Here is a 25567-nt window from a genome sequence, read left to right as displayed (position 1 = left end):
AACAAATTTAGGACAATTCGTAGGAAGATATTGATGAACGAGGCTGAAGTCCTTATAAGCATGTCTGTTCACTCTGCAGCCATCTTTGCAACGCTGCCAGGCAGTTATTTCCAGTCATACAAGACCAGGCTTCTATCTCTATGAATGGAGAGAGTCCAAAATACTCTGAACTGACCAGATCTGATCAAATCTGACAAGAACCCCATTAATTGTTTGTAGTGTTTGCCTCAATAATGCACAAAAAACAGATTGTTCTGGCTACTGTTCTTGTGCAGAACTCCACATTGAGGATGGTTCCCTATGCTGAGTGGGACGTCATCTGTAAACAGACGCCATGTTGAGCTTTATGAGAACTCCCATTCATATTTTAACCAGTGGCCTGTCTCCTCATCTCACCTCAACATCTCTGAGGAGACTTCAAGTGAAGGACGCTTTGTAAACAGCCCAGAAATGACGCCTACGTTCGGAGCGATTTGGAAGATGCAACTGATGTATCCTCCCTGGTCCTTGGTTACTCACAGTTCTCTGCACACATATACAGCACAGGAAAAAAAGGATGAACAGAAAAAACAGCACCATAAAATTATTTCTTTTTAAAAATATATATTTTTAATTAGTTCAATTAATTAGTTAATTAATTAATTACTGTGAAGAAATGAAAAAGCACAATTGGAAGAGGCGGAGACGTCACCATGCAGCCTGGTTAGACTGTTTCATCTGTGTGACCGATAGGCTACTAAGAAGGAGTCTTCATAGGACAGTCCTGCCGAGGCTAGCCTAGACTTTGGATCACAGCAATAAGTAAGGAAAAAATTGTTGGCCGTTTTGTAGCTTCACCATATTCACCATGTGGACTGAGAAGCGAATGCTGTGTTCTTTAATAATGTCCAAAATCAAATACCGAAAAAGCAATTAAATATATTCTACTATGATATACGGGCCCTTTAAAGATCAAACTAGCTGTAAAGCTAATGGTGAAGTATGTCTGAGCTCTGGTTAATGATCTTTGTTTAAAACATAGATAATACAGGCATGCAGAGATGATTTGTGCACATCCGCAGTCATATCTCGAAGCAAATTTCATTCTCACTCTTAAAAGTAGGTCAGTGTTATTCAGCTTTATCCGATTGTCTCGACATTGCAGCTCTCCCGGCTTTCTGCGGCTAGTCAGGCCTCTCCTGCAGTCTCAGTTCAGCCTCAGACACGTCTGTGCATTGTTTCTCATGCCATGGAATGGACCGTCCCCCTCCATTCCTGTGGGACAAACAGATAGCATGTTTTAATTGTGTTAGTTGTACGACAGACTGGTTGGCTGAAGTGAATGGAGGGAGAATTGGATTAGGAGTGACTTATTCTGGGAAATGTGCCTTGAGAGAGGGTGAGAGAGGGTGAGAGAGGGAGGGAGGGAGATAGTCAGAGAGAGATGGTAAAGTCTGCTGGTCTCGGTTAAATCCGCTAGTGCCCGTGACCTTCAAACACAGCTGATGATGTCATGCTTTGATGCTGCAGTTTGGGCTTTAACCAAATACATGCTGACCAAGGAAAGGATTATCCTGTGTCTCCAGTTGGGAATCCTCAGGACCTTCTAGGCTTTCAGGGAAGGCTTAATGATTTCCAAAAATAAAAAATAAAAAGAATATAGTTCATGTTGTTTCATTATAATTATTGCGATTGGATTTTTACCTTTTTAATGTTTTCTTGAGAATAAAAGGGTTAAAATCCTGAACCAGATAATGGAAAATGACCTAGTCAGGATACCTGGGGTATTGAGGGACATACAGCCAAGAGAGCTCAGAGGCATGTCTCTGATTATGGCTATGAAGTAATCGTATCTAACCAGCAGCACAGCATGCATACGACCTCTCACAGGAGAATCTTGTGATATTACTCAGTCCAGAATCGGTTCACATCTTTCTTTCACTTCAGATGCAGATTCTGGCTCATGGCATGTTTTGTATTTACAGTGGTGGTGAAAAAGTTACACTCCACAACTGTAGGGGGAGCTCAAGAGCTAGAAATACCAGTTCTTGCATAATGCTGCTTTAATCATTCTTTCACTTCAAATGCAGGCTCTGTATCTCTCACCATGTCAACAAAGGCATGTGTACACCTGTCCATAGAGGGTGGGGTGGGTTGGTAGGTCATGGCATGTTCCGTATTTATGATAATGGTTACACTCCACACTGTAGTTACACTCCACAGCTGTAGGGGGAGCTCAAGAACTAAAAATACCAGTTCTTGTATAATGCTGCTTTAATGCCAGGCCTCTTTACTGAAAGACTCACTGTAAAACTGCTACATATAATAGGGCAGTAGAACATGATAGGGAGTGTGTTATCACTGAAATAAGACAAAGCCAAAGCCGAGTTAAAGGCGAGTGTCGTATTTAACAGTTCAGAAAATAAATAACGTAATAAATGAATAAACTGAGGCGTAAACGTAGCATTTAATACGTTTTAATGTTAGAATTTCCTTCCGCCAGATTATAATTCCTTAACAAGCAGCTTGTTGCTACACCACAGAAACTCCATTTAAATATACAATTGTATTTATGTAATATATATATATTTTTAAAAATGTATCCAATTTACCTCCCAATTTGTACTGACAATTACCCAACACAATTACCAATAATCCCCCCAATCAGCTAACGCAAGCACAGTCAAGCTGCTAATTTTTTTTAACTGCCACTGAAGCAACATCACTGGGCAACCAACGAGCAGAGAGGGAGGGAAGTGCCGCATACCAAGTTCCGACGCACCAGCCTGCAGACGGCAGCAATGGCCAGCACCGCAACGAGAGCGCCATCTAACCTCCCTGGAGAGAGCAAGGCCAATTGTGCTCTCTCGGGGCTTCGGCTACCGATGGCTAGCAGCATGATCGGCATTTGAACCCGCAAACCTCTGATCATGAGGACAAACGCCACCCGGGGCCCAAATATACTAAATATTAAATATACTAAGTCAAATATACTATATGTTAATGTGTGTTACGGGCTTCAAATCTGTGCATGGAGTTTCAAATGGTGAAAAGATGTCCTTGAAGGTCTAGCTCTTCAGTCCAGAACTGAACTAAGTCTTTCTTAAGGCAATACTTCAGCAACAATTTATAAATCAATAGGTAAAGTGAATGATATTGATTATCTAGTTACAGTGGCATCTATCTGCCAATGGGTGTATAAACATATTTGCTTTATTAAAGGTGATGTTGGTGTTAAAACCAGGAAAAATGGGCAGGAATCTGAGCCACGTTGACAAGAACCAGACTGTAACGGCTAGACGACTGGGTCAGAACATCTCCAAAACATCAGGCAGGTCTTGTGGGGTGTTCCAGGTATGCAGTGGTCAGTACCTACCAAAAGTCCTCCAAGTAAGGACAACAAGTGAACCAGCCTCAGGTATACTGATTCACCTGGAGGCCCCCCTCACAACATACTGAGGGCTTAAAGGATGTGCTGCTAAGATGTTGGTGCCAGACACCACAGCCTCTTGTCTTATGGAGTTCATGCTTCACTGAGTCTTAGGCAGATGGTTTTAATGTTATGGCTGATCAGGGTATTCTTCAGCAGTTTGCACAGTAAAAACTGCATGTCTAAATCGTGACACGTTAGATAAAAGAATCTGTCTAATAATAAAGCCTGTCAAGAACCTTATTGCAGTTGGATCTGACACAACACGACCGATTTAATCAGACTGCAGTGTGCTTCACTTTCTGCCTATCAGCCAGTGTCTCTCTCTCTCAAGAGCTCTCTCTCTCTCCCCCCATCTCTTCATCTCTCCATTTCTCCTCCCACCTCCTACTGCTGCCTCTGAGCTAAATCTGATGCGAAGCATCTTCTGCTCAACCTGCCAAGCTCACAATCTCTCTCTCTCTCTCTCTCTCTCTCTCTTGTTCTTTCTCTCACAATCTCTCTCTCTCTCTCTCTCTCTCTCTCTCTCTCTCTCTCTCTCTCTCTCTCTCTCTCTCTCTTTCTCTCTCTCTCGCTCTCTTGTTCTTTCTCTCACAATCTCTCTCTCTCTCTCTCTCTCTCTCTCTCTTTCTCTCTCTCTCGCTCTCTTGTTCTTTCTCTCACAATCTCTCTCTCTCTCTGTCTCTCTCTCCCTCCTGTTCTGATGAGACCGAATCTGACACAGAGAGGGACCTGTAGAAAAAAAGTTGAATCTGGGTCTCGGGTCTAAATTTAACAAGTAAAACCAGGCCTGTTATATAAAAACAGGACAAATGGCATTGTGAAGTCAGTCAGGGGCACAGCGGCGAGCACTGAGTGTTTAAGCCGAACCCGATTCAAAACTGCTGCTGAGGCCCTGTACAGCCGCCTCATCAGTGCTCAGTAAGACTGAGCTGTGTGTGGTGTTCACTGTGCCACTGAGACTGTGAACCCCATGAAATTGTCATTTGTGGGTGTAGAAAATGAATGGATGGATGGACAGATCGACAGATCAGTGGATGGATGGATAAATTAATAGATGGAAAGATTGATGGATTGATGGATGGGTGGACAAATGAACGTATGAACAAATTGGTGGATAGATGTTTGGCGGACGGATGGACAGACGGATGAATAGACAAATGGATGGATGGCTGGATGGATGGATAAACTGACAAATGGGTGGAGAAATCAATGAATGGATGGATGGACATATAGATGGATGGATGAATGGATGGATGGATGGATGGACAAATCAGTGGATGAATTGAAGAATAGATGTATGGACAGATTGGTAGATAGATGTTTGGACATACAGATGGACAGGATGAATAGACAAATGGATGGATGGCTGGATGGATGGGTAAACCGACAAATGGGTGGAGAAATCGATGAATGGATGGATGGATGGACATATAGATGGATGCATGGATGGACATATAGATGGATGGATGGATGGATGGATAAATCAGTGGATGGATAGAAGAATGGATGGATGGACAGATTAGTGGATGGATGGAAGAATACATGGATGGACAGATTGGTGGATGGATGGACAAATGAACAGATGAATGGATGAATGGACAGATGGATGAATAGAAGGATAGGCAGACGGATTGGTGGTGCGATGTTTGGACAGACAGATGAATAGACAAATGGATGGATGGTTGGAAAAACTGACAGATGGGTGGACAAATCAATGAATGGATGAATGGATTGGTGGACGTAGGGATGGACAAATAGTTGGATGGATGAATGGATGGATGGATGAATGGACAGATGGATGGTTGGGTGGATGGATGGATGGACAGATCAATGGGTGAACAGATAAATGGATGCATAGATGGATGTGCATAGATACATGGATGGATGGATGTGAGGATGGATGGGCGGTCAGTCGGATGGATGGACTGTTAGCTGTCAGTGTTAGAGTGAGGTAAGCATGGTGACCAGAGAAAAGATAAATTCAAGCTGTGAGAAGGACATGACCCATTGGGTGGAGGAGCAGGGGGTGGGGTGGAGGGCATAGGGACCGTTTTGGCATGATGTCATTACTAATAGAAATATGAGTCAGTGATGAGTGTGTGTGTGTGTGTGTGAGAGAGAGAGAGAGAGAGAGAGAGTGAGAGAAAGAGAGAGAGGATGTGGTGTGTGCATTCAAGGTGACAGCCATAGTTGTGTTGCTTCGGGTGTATGTTTGAGTGTGTGTGTGTCTGTGTGTGTGTGCGCATCTCAGTAGTATGCATATGTATAGAGGGGCATCTATGACCGATTATGCATGTGTGTGTGTGTGTGTATGCATGTGGTGGCGGCTATAGTATGAGTTTGTGTGTGCATGTGAGAGTGTGTCAGTGTGTCTCGCAAGATCAGGCTTGAGGACACAGAGAGAGATCGAGAGAGAGATTGAGAGTGAGAGAGAGAGAGAGAGAGAGCAAGAGAGAGAGAGAGAGGTGTCCTCTGTGTCCAGATGTCTCTCGTCCCTCGCTCCTGTAGTAACGGCACGTGGCTCTGCGCGGCTCTGTTAGAGCATTAAGGGTTTATTTCGTCACTGGACAGCAGTTGGCACAGCAAACACAGGCATATGCAGCGCTGCACCTCGGACACTACAGGACTTCTCTGACCTCTGCAACCGGCCGACACAAACAGGAGCACACGCTGGAGTCAGGTGAGCTGCAGGCTTCCTAAAGGAACATACCGATTGGTGTTCAATAGGCTGTAATGTGCAGTGTTCAGTTTGCAGTAATGACAATAATGCGCTGTGCTCTTAACACATTAGTGAAGCGGGACTCTCTCTCTCTCTCTCTCTCTCTCTCTGTGTGTCTCTCTCTCTCTGAGTTCAATAATAATAACAGCTCAGTGGCAGTTTTCAGCTCTCCAGCCACTTATCCCGAAGCCATTCGCTGAGTGAATAGAATTGCAGAGTCATGAGAAGCCAGCCAGGCGGCTGTTCTGCAGTCTGTACTGAGGTCCTGACTTGCGTGTGTGTGTTTGTATTGACTCCTTCAGAAGAGTGTATTGAATTTTAAGAATGTCAATTGATTGATTTAGTTAATTGTTAACTGACAAGTCCCTTAAAATCTCCCACATTCTGTGTGGCAGTTAGTTGTTTTACTGTATATCTGCAGTGAATTTACAGTGACTCTAAATAAAAGCCTTCTCCTTGTAAATGGATGGATGCTTTTTTAAGGGTCACATTGTTGCTGTCATGCAAAGACCTTTTAACTCCATTTTTGTCGATTTTCACTTTTTGACATATTGTGAATCTGGCAATTGTTTTTTACATTGTATCCAAATTGTCATCATGATGAATGGACCAATAGAAATGCTCCAAAATTATTTGGAAAAAAGTATTTTTACATTGACTTCCATTAAAAGCTAAGAAGATTCTTTCCTTCTCCTGTAATTTTTTGACATTTTGGGAATGTAAGTGCCTTTTTTATTATTTCCCCCATAATTTTAATAATTTTTTACTTTTGTGACATTTTATGTTTCAAATTAATTGTCAGTGCAGGTTTCCTATGGGTACCTTAATTTCCTCCCACATCCCAAACACATGATGATGAGGTTAGGTGACTTTGCTAAACTGACCTTACATGTGAGTGAATGTGAGGTGTGGATGTGTGTGGTACCCTGTGATGGACTGGCATCTTGTCCAGGAGGTATTCCTGCCTCATGCCCAATGATACCAGGTAGTTTCCTCCGGTAGAACAAACCGCAGCCCTAACCAGGAAGAAGCAGATACGACAAATTAACGAAAAGAATGACCATATTCTGAAAGCATAGGGGCGCCGCAGGTAGACCTGTAAGTGTGTGCCGCACAGCTCCAGGGGTCTGAGGTTGTGGCTCTCATCCTCGCTCTAGCCAATGTCTTTGATGAGTCCAGTGCTTTAGTTTTCTCCCATCTCCCAAAAACACATGGTAGGCGAATTGGCTTCAGTAAATTGCCCCCTAGGTGAGAGTAAATGGATGTGTGTGGTACTCTGTGATGGCCTGGCGCCTTGTTGGGGTAGGCTCCAGACCCTGATCAGGAAAAAGCAGATAAGCATCATTCATTACTGTTCCCTTAAGACTGACGTACAGTCTTATGCAAAAGTTTGGGCAACCTAAGCATTACAAAGACTCAGTTTGTTTTTTTGACAAGGTTTTAAACCTTTATTAGCAAATCCGGCCTAAGGCAAGTCACCAGCTGTAATGAGGAATTTCCAGGAGAGGGCAACTATAGCATCACTTAGCCAAGGGTGCCTAAACTTTTGCATAAGATGCGGAAAAAAGGGAAGTAAATAAGCTCTATTCTGAGTGGCACCTTGTGATATGCCTCATTTAAAAGATAGGGCTGAAACCCTCCCAGTAACTTCAGTGGTTATGGGGGCAGGGCTAAATTCCTATAGGCTGAATAGAAGGAAATACTGTAGATGAAGAAGTAGATGGTTCATGCTGAAACACTAATGTTTACACACTACCAGGAGTGCCGCCAGGGTTTTTTTGGCCCCAAAAAAGATAGTAGACTGGGCCCTACAACTCTAACAGTTCTGCCAAAATACTCCATCAGTAAATTCAGTTCCCTGTCAGGTACAAGCCCTTAGAATCATCCTAACTCCCACCCCATACAGCGCCCCTGCTTACTACACACAGAGGTACACCCTTTATATTTAAATAATTAATTAATTCATATATTTAAATAGTTTAGTCACAACTTTGTAATATTGTCCTCATTTTGAGATATCATCAACATTTACTATGGTATAGCATGGTAAAATCTCCAACATGTGACATTGCACATGATTCGATTTAGAATCGTCTACATCTGCATCGAGATGCATCTAGGCATCGACTTTCTCCTTTTTTCCTATGTGCAAAGGACCCTAACAGTTTAAGAGATGACCAGAGACTGATTACATATCGCTGCTGTCCAACGAAAACCATGTTTTTTCATTTTTATCTGTTTTCTCCATGGTTTGAACCCTGTAGCTGCTTCTGTACACTGTGTAAACAGTTCTGGATGACTGGACCAATAAAAATGCTCTAAATTACTTGGAATAAAAAGTCACCATTTTTCTCCTGAAAAGTCACCAATTTGGAGATACAGTGGGGAAAAAAGTAACACTCCAAACTCCACTATGGTGAAGACCAAAGAGCTGTCGAAGGACACCAGAAACAAAATTGTAGACCTGCACCAGGCTGGGAGGACTGAATCTGCAATAGGCAAGCAGCCTATGTGAAGAAATCTACTGTGGGAGCAATGATCAGAAAATGGGAGACCTGCAAGACCACTGCTAATCTCCCTCGATCAGGGGCTCCACGCAAGATCTCAGCCCGTGGGGTCAAAATGATCACAAGAACGGTGAGCAAAAATCCCAGAACCACACGGGGGGACCTAGTGAATGACCTGCAGAAAGCTGGGACCAACGTTACAAAGGCTACCGTCAGTAACACACTACGCCGCCAGGGACTCAGATCTTGCAGTGCCAGACGTGTTCCCCTGCTTAAGCCAGTACATATCCGGACGCGTCTGAAGTTCGCTAGAGAGCATTTGGATGTTCCGGAAGAGTATTGGGAGAATGTCTTATGGTCGGATGAAACCAAAGTAGAACTGTTTGGTACAAACACGACTCGTTGTGTTTGGAGGAGAGTGAATGCTGAGTTGCATCCAAAGAACACCATACCAACTGTGAAGCATGGGGGTGGCAACATCATGCTTTGGGGCTGTTTCTCTGCAAAGGGACTAGGACGACTGGTCCGTGTACATGAAAGAATGAATAGACAGCAACAAATATATATATATATATATATATATATATATATTTTTTTTTTTTTTACTTATTCGATCTAAAAGTGACCAACAGGGAACTAGCTGTTAGTAATGGTAACCATTCCAAACATCACAAAAGTCCCATTAAGAGTTGATGGTATGTGATAAAACCTGTTGAAAATAATGTTCCACTAAGGCAAGAAAAGAAATCGGGCTTCCGGGATATAAGTCTTTTAAAGCCATACGCTGATTTCAAAATACTTCAAACAGTCTCTTTATAAGTGACTTAATATAAAGCAGCATCTGACAGCAGACCCAAAGTATGAAAATATGAACCAGCGCTGTCGGGTCACAGTGTTCATCCTATCCCGTCTGTTTCAACCATGTGAGGTCAGGGAGGGGCTTTGGAATGACAGGAAACTGAAGCAAAACCCAGGGATCCACCAACTATGTTATTAAAGGCAGTTCACTGTGGTCTCACCGACTGCTACAGTCGTGTACTGTGACATTCCTGTAGGCCTCGTCTGGGTGAGTGTGGATTGTACTTCTGGGCCGTTTGGTTACTACTCGCACAGTATTTTCCATTTTCTAATAGCGGGATACTAAAAGACTAAGAGACGCAACATCATCTTGGATTTGTTCACAGATCTGATTGCTGTTTCTCCAGACACTGGATGAGAGCTCTGATCTTTTATTCACATCAGATCTGCTGTACTGGTGTGTGCGGATGATGTGGCTGTAGGATAACGTCAGCCGAACTATGTGTACCAGCTTTATTTACGGTTCTGGTTATTGTGTAAATTGAAAATACACAGAAGTTGAATAACTACCAGTGTAAAACTGAGCTGTATCCGCACAGCACAGCCTGAATAGCTTATTGTGGGTAGAAAAGGGCGGTTCTGTGCCAGTCACTGTGAGGCGGGGGCATGTGGGATGGCAGACAGGGCTGGGAGCGCCCGCTGAGTGTGTCAAGCGGTGCCAGGCTGTCAGAGGACCTCTACTCATGCCCCTCTGCAGATCTGGCTCTGTAAACTGCACTGCTTCTCACAACTGCTGCGTAAATATCAATTACAGTGTGGGCGCCCTGCTGAAAGAACTTGTAGAAAGCCATTAAAGGTTTCTGATGGGTCCTGGCAGGTTCGTAATGATGACTAACAGTCAGTACTGGTATTCTGTGGTGGGTTAACACAGTGTAAAGGAGACTAGTGGTCTGTAATAGTACACATTAAGCCAAACAGCATCAGGAAATCACATGGTGTGTATTATCTTTGGCAGCAGAATGTTAGATTTGCATTATTTATTGCCTATTAAAAGAAAATTAAACAGCTAATCAGCTAAAGCCTTGTCAAGGACATTTCTGATAATATTGAAAGTTTATCCTTTGCTGATGTACATACTGTATTTACTCAATGGACCTCTTCTATTGACCAATTAAAGCTGTTGGTGCATTTTTTACTGTGATTTCAGGCCTTAAATAAAGGCGCAAGTATTTGCATATTACTATGTACAGCAAACTGTGTCCTCTGCATTTGACCCATCTGTGGTAGTGAACATACACACACACACACACACTAGTGAACTAGGGGCAGTGAGCGCACACACACCCAGAGCAGTGGGCAGCCAACTCCAGCACTCCAGCACAGCAGCCTGTTCAAGGGCCTAACAGCGGCAGCTTGCACAGCCATTAGCCATTACATGAGAAATAAGCTGCGACTTGATCTTTAAAAAAACCCAACTAGATGTCCAAATATTTGTGGACACCCATTCTATTAAATGTATTCGGCTATGAGACTTATGTTGCACCCATTGCTGACAGAGACTGTCAAACTAGTCTAGTCCCTGTTGAGAAGTACCGCTAATAGAATAGGATAAATATGAAGCTGTTGGCACCATGCCTAATGCCACCACCCAGGTCTACAACAAACCCATTAAATACGACTGAGCACTTATGCAGTCGATCAGCCAAGACATGGTAGGTATCTGAGGTTTGCTTCTTTAGCTTAGAAAGCAAAATGCTAGGCTAATGTTGCTAACACGCCTTGGACTCCCAGAGACCAAACATGTCTTGGCTGATCAACTGCCTAAGAGATCAGTCATGCTCATCAGATCTGATGAAGGCCTGGGCGATAAAACAATAGCAATAAGTTCCATAGTTTTGCTTAAACGCATTAAATGCAAACCCGAAGAGTAGCGTAAGCAGTTTCTGCATTATCCTGCATTATTTTATATCCGGAAAACAATATTTTACAAAGTTCAGTTTGCCTACACGCTCATTGATTATTAAATCAATCGTTTAATAAATGTTAAACCCAGCCTTAGCTTAGTTAGCAGGATAACTGTCTGATCACCACCGAACAAATTCAGGTCTGGCTGACTGAAACCCCTCATATAAACGTTTACACAACAAGGACTCGAGAGGACTTGAGAGACTGCTGCTGGACGGACAGAAAGCTAAAATGACCATTTTTCACATGCTTCTGGATATGCAGTCCACTTGCCAGCTCAGCTAGCCAGCTACAGCACCGCAGAGTATCAGACAGCTCAGTACAGCTGCTGTTGACAAGCTGCTGAGCTACCAACACAAGGGTTGATGCAGAGCCAGCCCAAAGCATACTCGAATTACGCTGCCACTTTTGGGGGTCATGGGGCCCCAAAGAGCACCAAGGTATCATGATGAAAATATATATATATATATATATATTTAAAAATAACATTGAATAATAAAACTAAATGGTATTACACAGGTAAAGCTATTTATTATTATAATAATAATAATAAATATTATATTAGTTTGCACACCAATACTGGGTTAATCAGTTCTTGCTGTTGGCTGCTGCCACTGTTAGGCAAATGCAGATAATGCTAATGATAGTGGGTACGTTGCACACACAGTGTAGCCTATGGAATGATGAAGCATCTGGTGCTGATAAAGGTGCACGTATTTGTCACTGTACAGTGTACACTGTACAGCGAAATGTGTCCTCCGCATTTAACCCATCTGTGGTAGTGAACACACACTCACTAGTGAGCTAGGGGCAGTGAGTACACACACACACCCAGAGCGGTGGGCAGCCAACTCCAGCGCCCGGGGAGCAGAGAGGGTAAAGGGCCTTGCTCAAGGGCCCAACAGTGGTAGCTTGCCAAGCCCGGGAATCGAACCCACAACCCTGTTATCGATAACCGCTGAGCCACCACTGCCCAATGGTTGTGGGGGGGAGGGGGGGGGGCAAATGAAATCTGCCTAGGGCCCCATAAAAGCTTTGGCCGGACCCGGGTTGACGATAAAAACCTAAGACAGAGCAAAGTCGAGCAACTGGAGTTCGGTTCAGCTGAGGTAGTCCAGTTTGTTTTTGAGGGAGGGAACAATGGAGAGATGAGATGGTAAAAGGCTAGTATTAGCTTTTAGCGTATCGTAGAAGCCAGCTTGCCACAAGGCCTGGTTACCATAACAACCTGTATTCCGGACAAGACAAGACAACCACATTAACCATTAGTGTTGGACACAGATGGAATTTGGCCTGTGCCTTTAACTCATCCAGGACAGTGAGCACACACACATACACAGCGATACACAGTGAGCACACATGCTCGGAGCGGTGGGTCATCGCTACGGCTCCCGGGGAGCAGAGAGGGTGAAGGGCCTCGATCAAGGTCCCAACAGGGGCAGCTTGATGAGCCTGGGTATTGAACCTACAACCCTGTTATCAGTAGCCTTTTATAAAGATTTGTATAACTGGATTGGACAAAAACAGAGCTATTTAGCCGTCTCTGCTAATTAACTGTGCCCTGGTTTAATTTTCCTAATTGTATGATTATGTTTACTTAAGTACAGAATTGACTTAATTGTATTGTAGAGTGCATCTACGTGATCCCAGTGCACTGTATCACAGCATTAGTGGATATGAAAAAGCATGTCAGGACGGAGTGTGTTTTTTTTATTGATTCAGTTTGTTCAGACTGTCTTTATTCATATATCAGCATTATCTCTGGTCTGTCTGCTTTGCCGAGTGCTCTGAGTCTCATCAGCACCTGTTCCTGCTTAACAAATCAGCTCCAGTTTGTGTAAGAACTCCAGTTTCCCCCATTTCGAGGCGTCCTGTCTGCACAGTGTGACCACACACATTGATGGGAAAAATGATCTTGCTGTATGCACTCTGTTGATGTGTGGCCCTGACGTTGTCTATTTTACCACACACACATACACACACTGATGGATCTGTTCCAGTGTAGAAGAAATGCATTTGTATTCATTAGTGTTGGTGTTTTCAGTCCAGCTTAAAGGCCCCACATCCTCCATTTTTCTTTTCTATTGACCTTGAGGTTCATTAATGATGTTTGTGTAGTTGTCTAATAAAAAAAAAAGTCCAAAATTTGACATTAGCATTTTCCAACCCCCTGAAAATCAAACAGGCTAATTAATGTAAATGCAGGGTTTTTTATGCCTAAGTACCCCACTCCAGGAACCAAGTCCAACGACGGTTACCGGGGCCGGTGAAGGTCAAATGCATGAATATAATTAATGATATAATCTGACTCTATAAAGGTTGAATTATAAGAGTAATGCCTGAGTAACTCCAAACATGATACCCAAAGAACATTATTAAGAGCTAGCATAGCATTATGCTCCTAACTACAGGTTAGAATAATAACCACTGCAAGCCAGTAGGCTAAACGTCATGTTGGTTTAAGGTCACACAGATGGATTTAATAATGGTATACAATAACCTGAGTTATATGATACGCTTGGATAATGGATAAAGTAATGAGGCTATAGCCCAGATAAAAGAGGCAAATACTACATATGAATAGCACTTATATAATATGCAAGGAAATATCAGAGTGAGTATAGCAAATAAGAGTAAGACAGACAGAGTGCTAGGAAAAAGGCCCGTGCGACCTCGACCCCCTGGAGTTTTCCCTCTTCTGACCAGATAGTTATCTCTTACACAAGCAGTGGTCTAACCAGCCAATCAGTGCCAAAAAGTGCCCACATGTTGCAACCCCCAACTGAGTGAAGACCCCGCCCCTCATTTGGGGCATGCTGTAAACCCTTTTGAGGTGGGGGGTAGACAGAGCAGGAGGGCAGAACTCTGTAAGTGTATAATCCTAAATCCTCATTCACATTATTGACACACTTTGGGCCTATTAATACTGCCGCTTGATCACTGCTTGAATGCCACACCCTAATTTGAGCATTGCTGCTGATCATGGGCATCCCTTCATGGCCATAATTGACTGATGGCTTCTTCCAGCATGATGATGCATCATGTTACAAAGTTAAAGTATTTCAAACATGTTGCAAACAAAGTTTTCATTAACATGAACATGTGAACATGGCCTGCCCAGTCATCGGATCTGAATCCGGTAGAACCCTTTTGGGATGTGGCAGAGCAGGAGATTCAGGGCACGGAAGTAAGTGTTCCTGAACAATCTGCAGGAACTGGGTGATGCAATTATGTCAACATGGAGCAGACTCTTAAAGCATGTTTCCACCTTCCACCTTGTGGAAGAATGGCCAAACCCAGTTGCTAATAATGTTGCTAATAATACATAAGAGTATGCGGTGGTTTTCATAACATCACAAAACCAGGAGACAAATGTTGTTGTTTTTTTGTGCTTTAGCATACATACACAATACTTTTTGGAACATATTTACAAGCTAAGTTAACTCTTAATTACGTCATCTCTATCCAAAGTGATGGAAAAAGGGGCCTTTTAATGACATGGTAATTAAAAAGCAGTGCACAGTCCTTAAGTGCCTTTAGTTAGACTATATATATATATATATATATATATATATATATATATATATATATATATATATGCACCAATCAGCCAAAGCGTTAGCCCCACCTGCCTAATATACAGAAGGCCATGGAGCCATGGACTACATAAGACCTCTAAAGGCTTCCTGTGGTGTTTGGTACTAAGACATTAGTAGCAGATTCTTTAAGTCCTGTAAGTTGTGGAGTGGGCCATTAATGAGCCTTAGGTCACTTCTATCAGGTAGGTGGTAATAATGTTATATATGCTGACCACCCTACATTTACTATTTATAGACAGTGTGTTTAGGGAAATTAACATTTATGTTATATTTCATAAACCATGGACAACATTTCCCCTAAATTCCCATTAAAAATATTGCTATTTCAGGCATTTATTTATTTATTTATTTATTTATTTATTTTTTATTTATTAGAAACTGTTCAAAAACAACTGCTCAAATAATGCAAAGAAATTATTATAATTATGATAAAATATTATTTCAATTTAAACAACACACTACTAATATTTAAACTTTGAGAGCATTCAGAAATCACTATGGTGAAATAACTTTCATGTCTTGGCAGGCTCTCCACTAGTCTTTCACATTGCTGTTGGGACTTAGTAGAGGTAGAGATGCAAATGTATGAATGAAGTGGTCCCTTAATTTTGTCCAGAGCTATACATATATATACATACACACACACACACACACATATAATAGTAGTATACTTGGAATCAATTCAGAATCGGCAGGTGTGTCCATTTGACTGGTATTTAGAACCAAAATGTATTGTATTCTAGAAAAAGAGCAGAAGACGATGTTGGGCTGCAGTGCTAAACTGTTACCCTGCAGAAATAAATGCTAGATTTCTCATATTGCCGTGTCATCTCTGTGTCATTTTAGTTACTGTGTCATGAAAATGCTTAATAACAGCATGTTAAATGTAAATGTAAATGTAATGTAAATGGTATACAGTGATAGAACCCTTTAATTGCACATGCCTATTTGCTACACTATGACCAATGTGGATGTCCATGTGGGCCAGTGACTTTGGGGGCAGATTTAAATAAATTAAAGAGGACTAAAAGGGATTAAAGAGGAGTTTAAGGCTTTGCATGTCAGTACCCCATTAAGGCAGATTTGGTTCAAATAAACTGTTACCATCTTCTTTCCCGTCTAGAGCTTCGGCTGCTGATTGTTGAAGACCATGAGTGCTGGAGTGAACATTAAACCTGTTTCCCAAAACCACAGCAACTCTGGGATCCCTCTGCCCCGGAACATGAGCACGTTCTCTAAACAGAATGCCAAGTGCTCAAGTAGTGGCCTTGTGGGTCCACCTAGGCAGTTTCAGCCAGGTGGACGAATGACTACCTTCTCATCATCCACCTCCAGCATTTCTTCTATAAGTAACTCGAAGGAACTGCTGAAGGAGGCATCATCAAGGCTTCAGTATCAACAGCAGAAAGCTGCTCCACCCAGGGCCTCGCACGACCGCATCATCGGCACTCGCTCTGCCTACACCAGCCCTCAGATTCCCAAAAGAAACATGCTCCACTCCAAAGACACGCTGGACCTCCAAAGAGGCTCGCTGCCCCAAGAAAACCTTAGAGACCTGGTGAGGAATGGCAACAAGAACTGGAAATCTGGTCTAGTCCATTTCAGGAGCCTGGATAACAGCGATGTCCATCCACCTTCTCGTGTGCAGGAGCTTCAGACCGGAAGAGCTAAGGAAGCTCTGCCTCGTCTCAAAACAAATAATGGGAATCTCTTATGGGAAACGACAGCTGGTCAGCAACTGGCCTTCAACAAGCAAAGGGGCAAATTTGCAAGTGGAGGCCCAACTGAGAGAGAAGTCATGTCTTCCAAACCTATAGCCCAAAATACCAGAGCAGCCATCCTTAATTCTGGAGGTAGTGAGTCACCTCGTATGGCTGCAGTGGCACCTTTCAGGTTCAGGTATGCTGAGACTCAAAAAGCATAATACACACAGTCAAACTACCATTGTTACACATACAATTGTCACATGCAAAAAAACTTGTATATCCAAAATACAACTTTACAGGTGAATGAAAAAAAAACTAAATTTCGATGGAAGTCAGTGTAATAGATTTTATAACACAACATTTTGGGGGCATTTTTATTGGTCTACTCTTCATGCCATTTTGCCACAATGTAAAAAAAACAACTGCCAGATTCACATTATGTCAAAAATGGAGATACAAGTTTTTTTGTGTGTGATGGGAAGACCTAGTCTTTAGAAACTGGAGACTTAAACCAATCAAAAAATGAAATGTATGCAAATATGGCTTCTTCCATTTTTACCACCAGCGCTACAAGGCTAATGCAGCAAATTGGTAAATGACCACCAACCAGCACAGTGCTAACTCCATTCAACAATCAAAGTATTTGAGCAAGATTAATATTTTTAAAAGAGGTCCAAAAATAAACATGAACAATTAATTAACAAATAGGCTGGTTTGCACTGCTCTACAGCTCAATGCCAGTACCAGTGCCAGTAGCTTTATGATGTTTATCTCCTCCAGAGAGTCCTATTCTATTGGCAGTACTAGACAAGGGACTAAACAAGCTGTTTGTGTGCATTTGTACATATATGTCAGCAATGGGTGCAACTTAAAATAGCTGAATGCATTCATCTGGACATATAGGAGTGTAGGAGTGAATTCTGTGATTTACAGTTTAACCCCTTGTAAGCCCACGGGTCATTACTGTCCTAATTTACATCAGGTTTAGGCCCTAAAATAGAGCCCTGAGGGACTCCACACAATCTGGTTGGCTACACGGTTGCACAACAGTTTTTTGCTCTAAGATTATTAATAATCAATCATTAACCTAGAGTTTAATGGGTTAGAAAACCACCTGATTTAGGCATGCAGTTTACAAGGTTGTTTCTTGCAAGCTTCCATTCCTTCTTTCACTCTGTTCTACTACAATTTTAGCCTTGCAGCTCTAATGCCAGCCTGAAAAGTAAACTTCAGACAGCAAACATGTCTTGGCTGATCAACTACTGATTGGGATAAGGGGGGCATTCTAATACTATCACTTCAAGCTAGACATAAATAACTTACTTCAGGATGTTTAGCAGGTGCATCTTTCCCTCATGGTTGTCTTTTCTCCGCCAAAACCAATATGTTTAAATGATGTTGGAAAAACTGTTTCTTTTGAGGCTGTGGCTGAACTGAATAGTAAATTACACTGTTTAGAGACTGTAATTTGTAGGCTTGGACTCGTCTCCCTCTGTCCCTCAGGCTTCAAATTCAAGAGGATACAGATGTGTCCTCTTTGGACGATGTCAGCGACTGCTCTTCGGACTCTATGGAAGTATGCTGCGAAGATCTGGGTAAGTGCTTTCTCAAAGCACCCTAAAGTTTATAGCCAGTGTTTAAGCAAGTGCACTTGCTTTGTGACTTAGGCGTACTATTAAAGGCCTTCGACTTTGAGCATGGACATAATTCGAGCCTGGCAGAATTAGATGTAATTACTGTCTGGGCAATTGCTAGGTGCAATTGGAACATGCTATTTTGTCCCTGTTTCCACATTCAGAACCCTGCCATAGTCCCGTCAGCAGGATGGCGTAGGCCTGGTTGTGCCTTGATACGTTTTCCATGATCGTAGCTCCGCTGTCAGTTGGACGTATAGGTCTAGGGAGTCGTGTATCCTGAAGAATGAGTGCAGTTCAGTAGTTACCATGGGACTACAGTGTGCAGCTGCATTCATGCATCCCATTGCTCTCCAAACTTGGGGAGATGTTTTATGCATTAAGCCGGCAATTAAAGGTACAGATGGATGGAGCGTTTCCTCAAAGGCCTTTTCTACCCACAGAATTTCACACAAAAGAAACCGACATAAAAGTAGACGTGTTTGTTTGGCATTTGGAGGATTTTCAGACCTAGGGGCTGATTCTGGAGCAAGTAACAACCCCAGGTGGTGCATATGCTGCAGATTAATGGGTAAGATGATGCATGTTTCCGCTGTGTCATGCCAGACTCACACTCTCAGGCCAATCTGGCAGACCACACTGCTTTAAATCTCTTATCTTACTCACCCTACTGACAAATAATGCTATCCAGATACCTTCTGCAACAAGGGAGAGCTTCTCTAACAGATAACGGACGACATGGGGGTGCAGTGTGGTACTTGCTTGAGTTTATTTTTGGTAGATAGGAAATGTCAGGATATGTTTTACATCACAGATATACAAAGGTCACAAACTAACTGATCTATTGTGCTAATCGTATTACGTGTCTAAGTGGTACATTGCAGGGGGCTGGTCAAAATATTAGAAAATAAAGCAACTCTGGCTCAGATTACAGTTAAAGGGATATTGCACATTAAAACTAGCTTGTTATATGATGATTTTTACCTTGGTTTTTGTAGCACAGCATTGCATCCCACAGCTTGGGACTACAGTCAGCATGCATCAGGGAAATGCATTAAAAAATCTAAACGGTGTAGCCTGACAGCTACTGGCTAATAAGTGAGGCTTATACTTACAACAGATATATTTGTCTATAATATTTAGCTATGCTAAAATAAACACAATTAAATAATAATAATAATAAATGGTCCAATTTATGCTCCTATTTTAAAGTCTGCCCAAAACACTTGTAAATTGTTCAAAAGTTAGTCCCACCTTCAAGAAAAAACATAAAAAATGGGGGTTTCCTGGTCTTTAAACCAAACAATCTTGGTGGGTTTCATTTTTTAAGTCCGACTACTGTGTTTTTAGTATTAAAATCAACATAAATGTTGAAATGTTTATCTTTAATGACTGAGAGAGGCATTAAGATGCCCAGTGTTAATGGACTTAACGACTAGTCCATCTAATGGACCTTTAAGCCTTCTAGCAAAACTGCCTTATGGGAAACACTACAACACTGCCTTGATTAAGTCTGAAACCCAGACTTAAGCTTTTTGCCTTGGACAAGCAGCTTAAAATCAACTTATGCCCAGAATCGTACCAGTGGGACAACTGGTTTAAGAAGTGGGAGAAAAATACGGCAGGCCCTAAAGGTTTACTTGGAAGACACCAATATTGGAATGTTGTATGTCTGCTTGTTTCATTAGTCTTCCTGCACGGATGTTTCATGGGAAGTTTGACGAACAGACGTTTGGCTTACACAGCATGGGAAAACATACTGTGAATAACACGTGTATTATTCTGACAGCTTTGTTTTCTCAAAGCCCAGACACGCCATTGTCCATTCCCACAGTCCCAGAGTTTCAACATCCACACTGTTAGTTTGCAGGACAGTTAATCACTCCCTTTGCCAATAAATGACTGTTTTCCTTCACTGTTATTCTAGCTCACCACAAACAGTGTTGCAAATGTTCATGTAGGAAGAAGGACATGTGTTGGGGAAAACCAAAATGGGCCCTTCTATCCAAATGTCTGTAGACACCTTCTCATCCTACCCCACGCTTCTTCGGGAATCAAGGAAATGAATAATATGTCTGCTGTAAGGCCGGGAAGGCTAGAGCCTGGCTGTAAGGTTCTCAGGGGTTGCAGCTGTGAGACCATTAGTGAGGTCAGGTTCTGAATTTGCATAACAAGGAACACCACTCCGGCTCATCCCAGAGGTATTAGATGGAGCTCCATCATTCCAGAGAATGCACTTTCACTGAAGCACAGCCCAAAGCTGGAGGACTTTGTATTCCTCTAGCTGATGCTCTCGCTTGATGATTGGACATGGTGACCTTTAGATTCATCTGCATCAGCTCCAGAGCATCCCATTCTATTGTCAATGCTTTTCTATAGAGATTAGTCAAGTCCTGTGCAGTTGAATGCCTATTTCAGTGATAAGTGTACCTCAAAGTAACTGATTGCAGTAAATACAAGGGGCATTTACAAGCCTTTCTGTATAAAATGTATTATTTCCACAAGAAAACCCCATAAATAATGGCCTATGTGACCCATACACACATCACAAAAATGGGTGTGACAGTAGCCACAGTGGCAGATCAGTTCAGTCATCAGAAATCATGATATTTTAATGACATTTTATTTTAACAAATGAATACGTAGCATCTTTTGAGGACCTGTTCATAAATTAAATGTCACTGATAAAGGTGCAGGCCTCTGGCATATGGAATATTCAATAATTACTGCTTTTTAAAGTGTCTGGCAAGGCAAGAAGCAATCCCAAATTACTGTGACTAAGTATTGATCTCCTTCAAGGTTTGAAAGACAGGCTGCCGTTAAGGCCTAAATGGCTGCAGGGGGACACAGACAACAGATGCCAGCATTTATATCAGTTGGATCAGATCTAGGGATCAAGTTTCACCCTCTAGCACTGGATCTGTGACCTGGTTTCCCTCAGGGATTTGGTTGGCTCCCATAAAAATCTGTTCTTCTGCTGTAATTAAAAGTAAAATTCAATTCAGTCTCAAGATGCTCTAAAAATAAACAATTAAAGCAATCCATAAAGACATGTCAAGATGAACAGATTGGTTTGTACTATTTTGAAAGAAAATAGCAACAATCTGCAAACTGAATTAGCCTTCAGTTTTATTGGTTTCCAGCAGGCAAAGAGGGGAAGGACACTCAGAAGATTCTATAGTCTGAGGTTTACACTTCCACTTAGTTAAATGGCTTCTCTTAAGGGTTCCAGTCCAAAAAAATGGGTCCGTCTTGAAGAAACATACGGAAACACACATTTTTGGGATTTCCCTTTCCATACACCAAATGAATTGTGGGGACGGGTCTTTGTCATTCTTGTCAGCCTTTGCAATTTATCACCATGGTGTAATGGCAGCAACTGAGCAGTCATAGCCTTGGGGATGCTCACGTGTCCATAGACAGCTGTGCTGCTGGCCAACCACAGACTCACAATGGACTCCAGATGTGTGAGAAACCTCTCCAGAGGAAGGGCGGTCACACCAGGCCTTGTGTTTGGGACTTTAAGACAAGAATCTAGCCTGCAAATCTAGTCCTTTGTCTGCTGTAGTATTATATAGTATTACATGTGCTATACACTGTGTTTATTAGTCTCAGCATTTTGTTTTATTCAATTTTTATGTTTTAAAGTAACAGAAACTATTTTAAACAATTCCATAGATTAGAGAAGTGGTCCCTTCACTAAAGAACCAGCTTTCTACACAAGGAACCTTTTTAAAGTCTAACCCCATAAACCCTAGGTAAATCATTGAGTTAAAATCCTTAAGAAAGAACTATTATATAGCTGTTTATCTTACCGGATTTTGTGGCGTCCCACAGGGCTCCATTTTAGGGCCTATGAAACTGATGTATATTGTGACAGAAATGAAGTGTGGGCTCACATACAGAGTTTGTAAGCCCACAAGGAGGGGTAAGGAGTACTGCAGGCCCAAGCCAAGAACCATTCAGGACCCTGTATTTTAAAGTGTAGTTAATAAATATGGTCCTCATCCACAGTTCCTTTAAGGTCGTTTTTGTGATGCACACCACAGGAAGTGCTCTTTTCACTCAAGTGATGTCATCAACCCTAGCCAGTAGCATGCAAAGACCACTCGTGATGAAGGAAGACAAAAGAGGCCATTCTATTCAGCTCCCTTTTAGCCCGCATCAAATGACTTGTTTGACTTTGGAATTACCCCAGTTGCCCCATGATCAGCATGAGGTTGGCCAAGTGTGTAGAGTCTCAGCAGGAGAGCTTTACGGCTTTTCTTTAGGCATTGTACTAAACTGGTCAGTTGCCTTGGGCAAGTTGGGGGTCACTCATTCTACCGTCTCCCAGGTGTCGGTCAGGCCTGTTGCTTTCATTAACAATTGTAAGGAACTAGGGCATTCACAAAGAAAGAAAGGAAGAAAAGCTCAATCAGAAGCACACCGTTGCCTTATTCACTCTGCTTTGTGCAATGCAGAGTGCGCCGGGATTCAGAGACCCTAATGCATGTTGGGATGTAGGTAGCATGGTTGCCATGGAGACAGCTTTTCCAGCGGAGCATGGCAGAGCAGTCCACAGAGATGTGTGTAAGGACTGTCATGAGCGATGGTTCTTAGGGATCATCTCAAAATAACTCAAGCCATTATGCTAAGCATAGAGGGTGCGGGATAAGGCTGTGGATGGGTGCCCTGGCAAATGTTTAATCATCATCTGCAGAGGTTTAAATGCTCTGCAGTTGGATTGAGCAATCTTTAGACCTTCAGGAGGATTTCAGGCTCTGCGGCTCGTGTTGGCTGATGCACATTCGGCTTTTGTGTTGTGTTGGGCTGTTGCCTGGTGAGCATTTGACCGAAGTAATAGTGGACGTTCAGTCTCTAGACAGGCTTGTTCTGGTTGTGAACAATAAGGGTGTGAGTGCTCGCCAACAAGACCAGTGACGTCGATGAAAGAAGTGGGCGAAATTCTTGCTTTGGTGGCTGTCGTAGCTTTAGCTTCCCCTTTGTATGGCTCTTCGTTTAATCTTAATTTATTAAACAGATTTTCATTAAGATTTCACAGACTCACAGACATCATGTTTTATTTGGCAAAATCATTATTGCACAATATCTGCCTTGCAATGGTCTACCCCCAGTGACCGGCACCTACACCATTACTGTGAATGTGATGAGTGTCAGTGCCCTGCGGGGGAGGGGGAAGGGAAACAAAGGGGTGGAGAGAAATCGTGTGAAAATGTATTAACTGATACTCTGGACTGGTGCCAGATCAAAATCAAGGCTTGCACTTTGTCATCACCCCCTTGCTACTCACACTTTCCGCTGTGCCTGGGCGAAGTGCTGGTGAATGCTACAGATAAAGAGCGAGGGAGAGGAGCGAGGGTGGAAGGGAGGGACAGAGAGAGAGAGGAAAAAAGGGGGAGGGATTGTTGTTGCGTCTGCCGCTGCTGTCACTCGGCTGCTGCTCGGTTCAGCAGCAGGAGGGTCGGGTGAAGGGAGGAGAGAAATGAGAGAGGGAGAGAGGACAGAGAGGAGAAGAAAGGGAGAGCCAGGGCAGCGGTGAAGCGGCGGCAGGAGCAGCAGCAGCAGCAGCAGCAGCAAGCAGACAGGAAGGCGTGGGGAGGAAAAAGCCAGAGAGGACAGTATTCCCTTCCCTCCTGCTCAGAGAAACAGAAGGACAGAGGGACAGAGGGAAGGCGTGGGAAGGAAAAAGCCAGAGAGGACAGTATTCCCTTCCCTCCTGCTCAGAGAAACAGAAGGACAGAGGGACGAGGGGACAGAGGGACGGAGGGACAGAGGGACAGAGGGAAGAAAGAAAGAGCCGAGGCTGTGGATACTCCCTCTCCTCTTCTCTCGGCCTCTCCTGCTTGCTGAAGCTGCTCTAAATGCTCCCCTGTAGAGGGAGAGTCTTGGGGGCAGTGTAAGAGGCAGAAAAGGGGGTGGGGGGGCGGAACACCAGAGCAAGCAGAAGGCACTCGAGCGTACACCCAAAACGGAGGGCAAAGGCACAGGCATGGCTGCCAAGAGAGGCAAATCTGGGGTACCACAGAGCGTGGCTCGGAGCGAGCTAAAGGTCTACCGTACGGGCAGTACAGAAGGTCGGATCCCAGTGCCCACCAACTTGCGCAAGCAGAGGTCCCTGACCAACCTGGCTGTGCTCACGGATGCTGAGAAGAAGATGCAGCTCTACGAGCCCAAGTGGTGCGATGACATGGGCAAGGCCAGTGCAGGCCAGCTGAAGACGGGCAAACCCAAACCTGCAGGAGGTGTAGGGGCCGGAGGAAGCCAGCTTTCCAGAAACCTGTCCAAGTCGGAGCACTCTCTATTCCAGGCAAAACCCAAACCTTTCACCCCGCTTGCGGCTCCTGGATCCCTCGGAAAGACACAGAGTCGTATCCCGCGGGGTCCTTACGCAGAGGTGAAGCCCATAAGTAAAGCTTCAGATGATGGGAAGTCAGACGACGACATCCTCTCCAGCAAGGCCAAGGCCGTTGGGAAGAAGACCACGGCTGGAAATCAGGGCGACTCCGAGGCCAAAGGCCAGGGTGAGGAAGGGGGTGATAAGCCTTTCTTGAAGGTGGATCCAGAGCTGGTGGTCACAGTTCTCGGTGACCTGGAGCAGTTACTCTTCAGTCAGATGCTTGGTGAGTACACCCGTGGAATATCTGTTTAAATAGACCTCCTTGGGAACCATCATTTCTGCCAAAAAACGCTCTCAACTCCTAATCTCGATTGGAAGCATTCACGCCCACTTACTTCAGCTGGAAAAGCCTGCTTTAAGCTGCAGAGCTATTAGAAAGAAGCCACAAGGCTCGGTGTGGATTGACGTAAAACCTTTGAAGATCTGTGCCACACTGTTTACAGCATTTGTCCTTGGAATGCACTCGCTCTCGTGGTTGTCATCGAATGCCGTAAATCATAGGGCTGTTATGACAGAGACGCATGGGCAATTATCTGCGTTATAGGGCATTGTTCTCGGTGCAGTCACACCATTGCTACCGTTTTTCCTCGGACGCGTCCGTCTCCCTTGTGGGGGGATTTGCCACTATAAATGATCCCTGCTGGATTATATCCCGTGTCGTTGAGTGGTCACTGGAACCGGCTTGAAGGCAACGTTTGGCACACTGATCTGCTTTCTGTTGTCTGCTCACTGCAGTGCATGTGTGGGTGGGTGTGTGTAAGTGTGTGTGTGTATGTGTGCTGCTTCTCTGAACTGATGTTACTCCACTCTAAGCCGTAACGAGGTAA

General features: G+C 43.4%; 1 protein-coding gene across 5 annotated transcripts in view; it reads left to right on the top strand.

The window, feature by feature from the left end:
* nav1b (neuron navigator 1b) overlaps window positions 1–25567 on the top strand; it is a 147658-nt gene that overhangs the window by 24160 nt on the left and 97931 nt on the right. For 3 of the 5 annotated variants that reach the window (XM_072684831.1, XM_072684829.1, XM_072684830.1), the window contains 2 exons: window positions 16124–16899; window positions 18210–18301. In XM_072684831.1, the coding sequence (XP_072540932.1) occupies window positions 16151–16899; window positions 18210–18301 (841 nt within the window). In that variant the 5' untranslated portion in view covers window positions 16124–16150. Of the gene's footprint in view, window positions 1–16123; window positions 16900–18209; window positions 18302–23724; window positions 24964–25567 lie in introns of those variants that run through there. The other 2 variants (XM_072684834.1, XM_072684833.1) reach the window with 1 other exon arrangement.

Source organism: Salminus brasiliensis, chromosome 7 (genome assembly GCF_030463535.1).
Source record: "Salminus brasiliensis chromosome 7, fSalBra1.hap2, whole genome shotgun sequence".
Lineage (NCBI taxonomy): Eukaryota > Metazoa > Chordata > Actinopteri > Characiformes > Bryconidae > Salminus > Salminus brasiliensis.
Note: the sequence above shows the minus strand (reverse complement) of the source record. Positions and strands in the feature narration are given on the sequence as shown.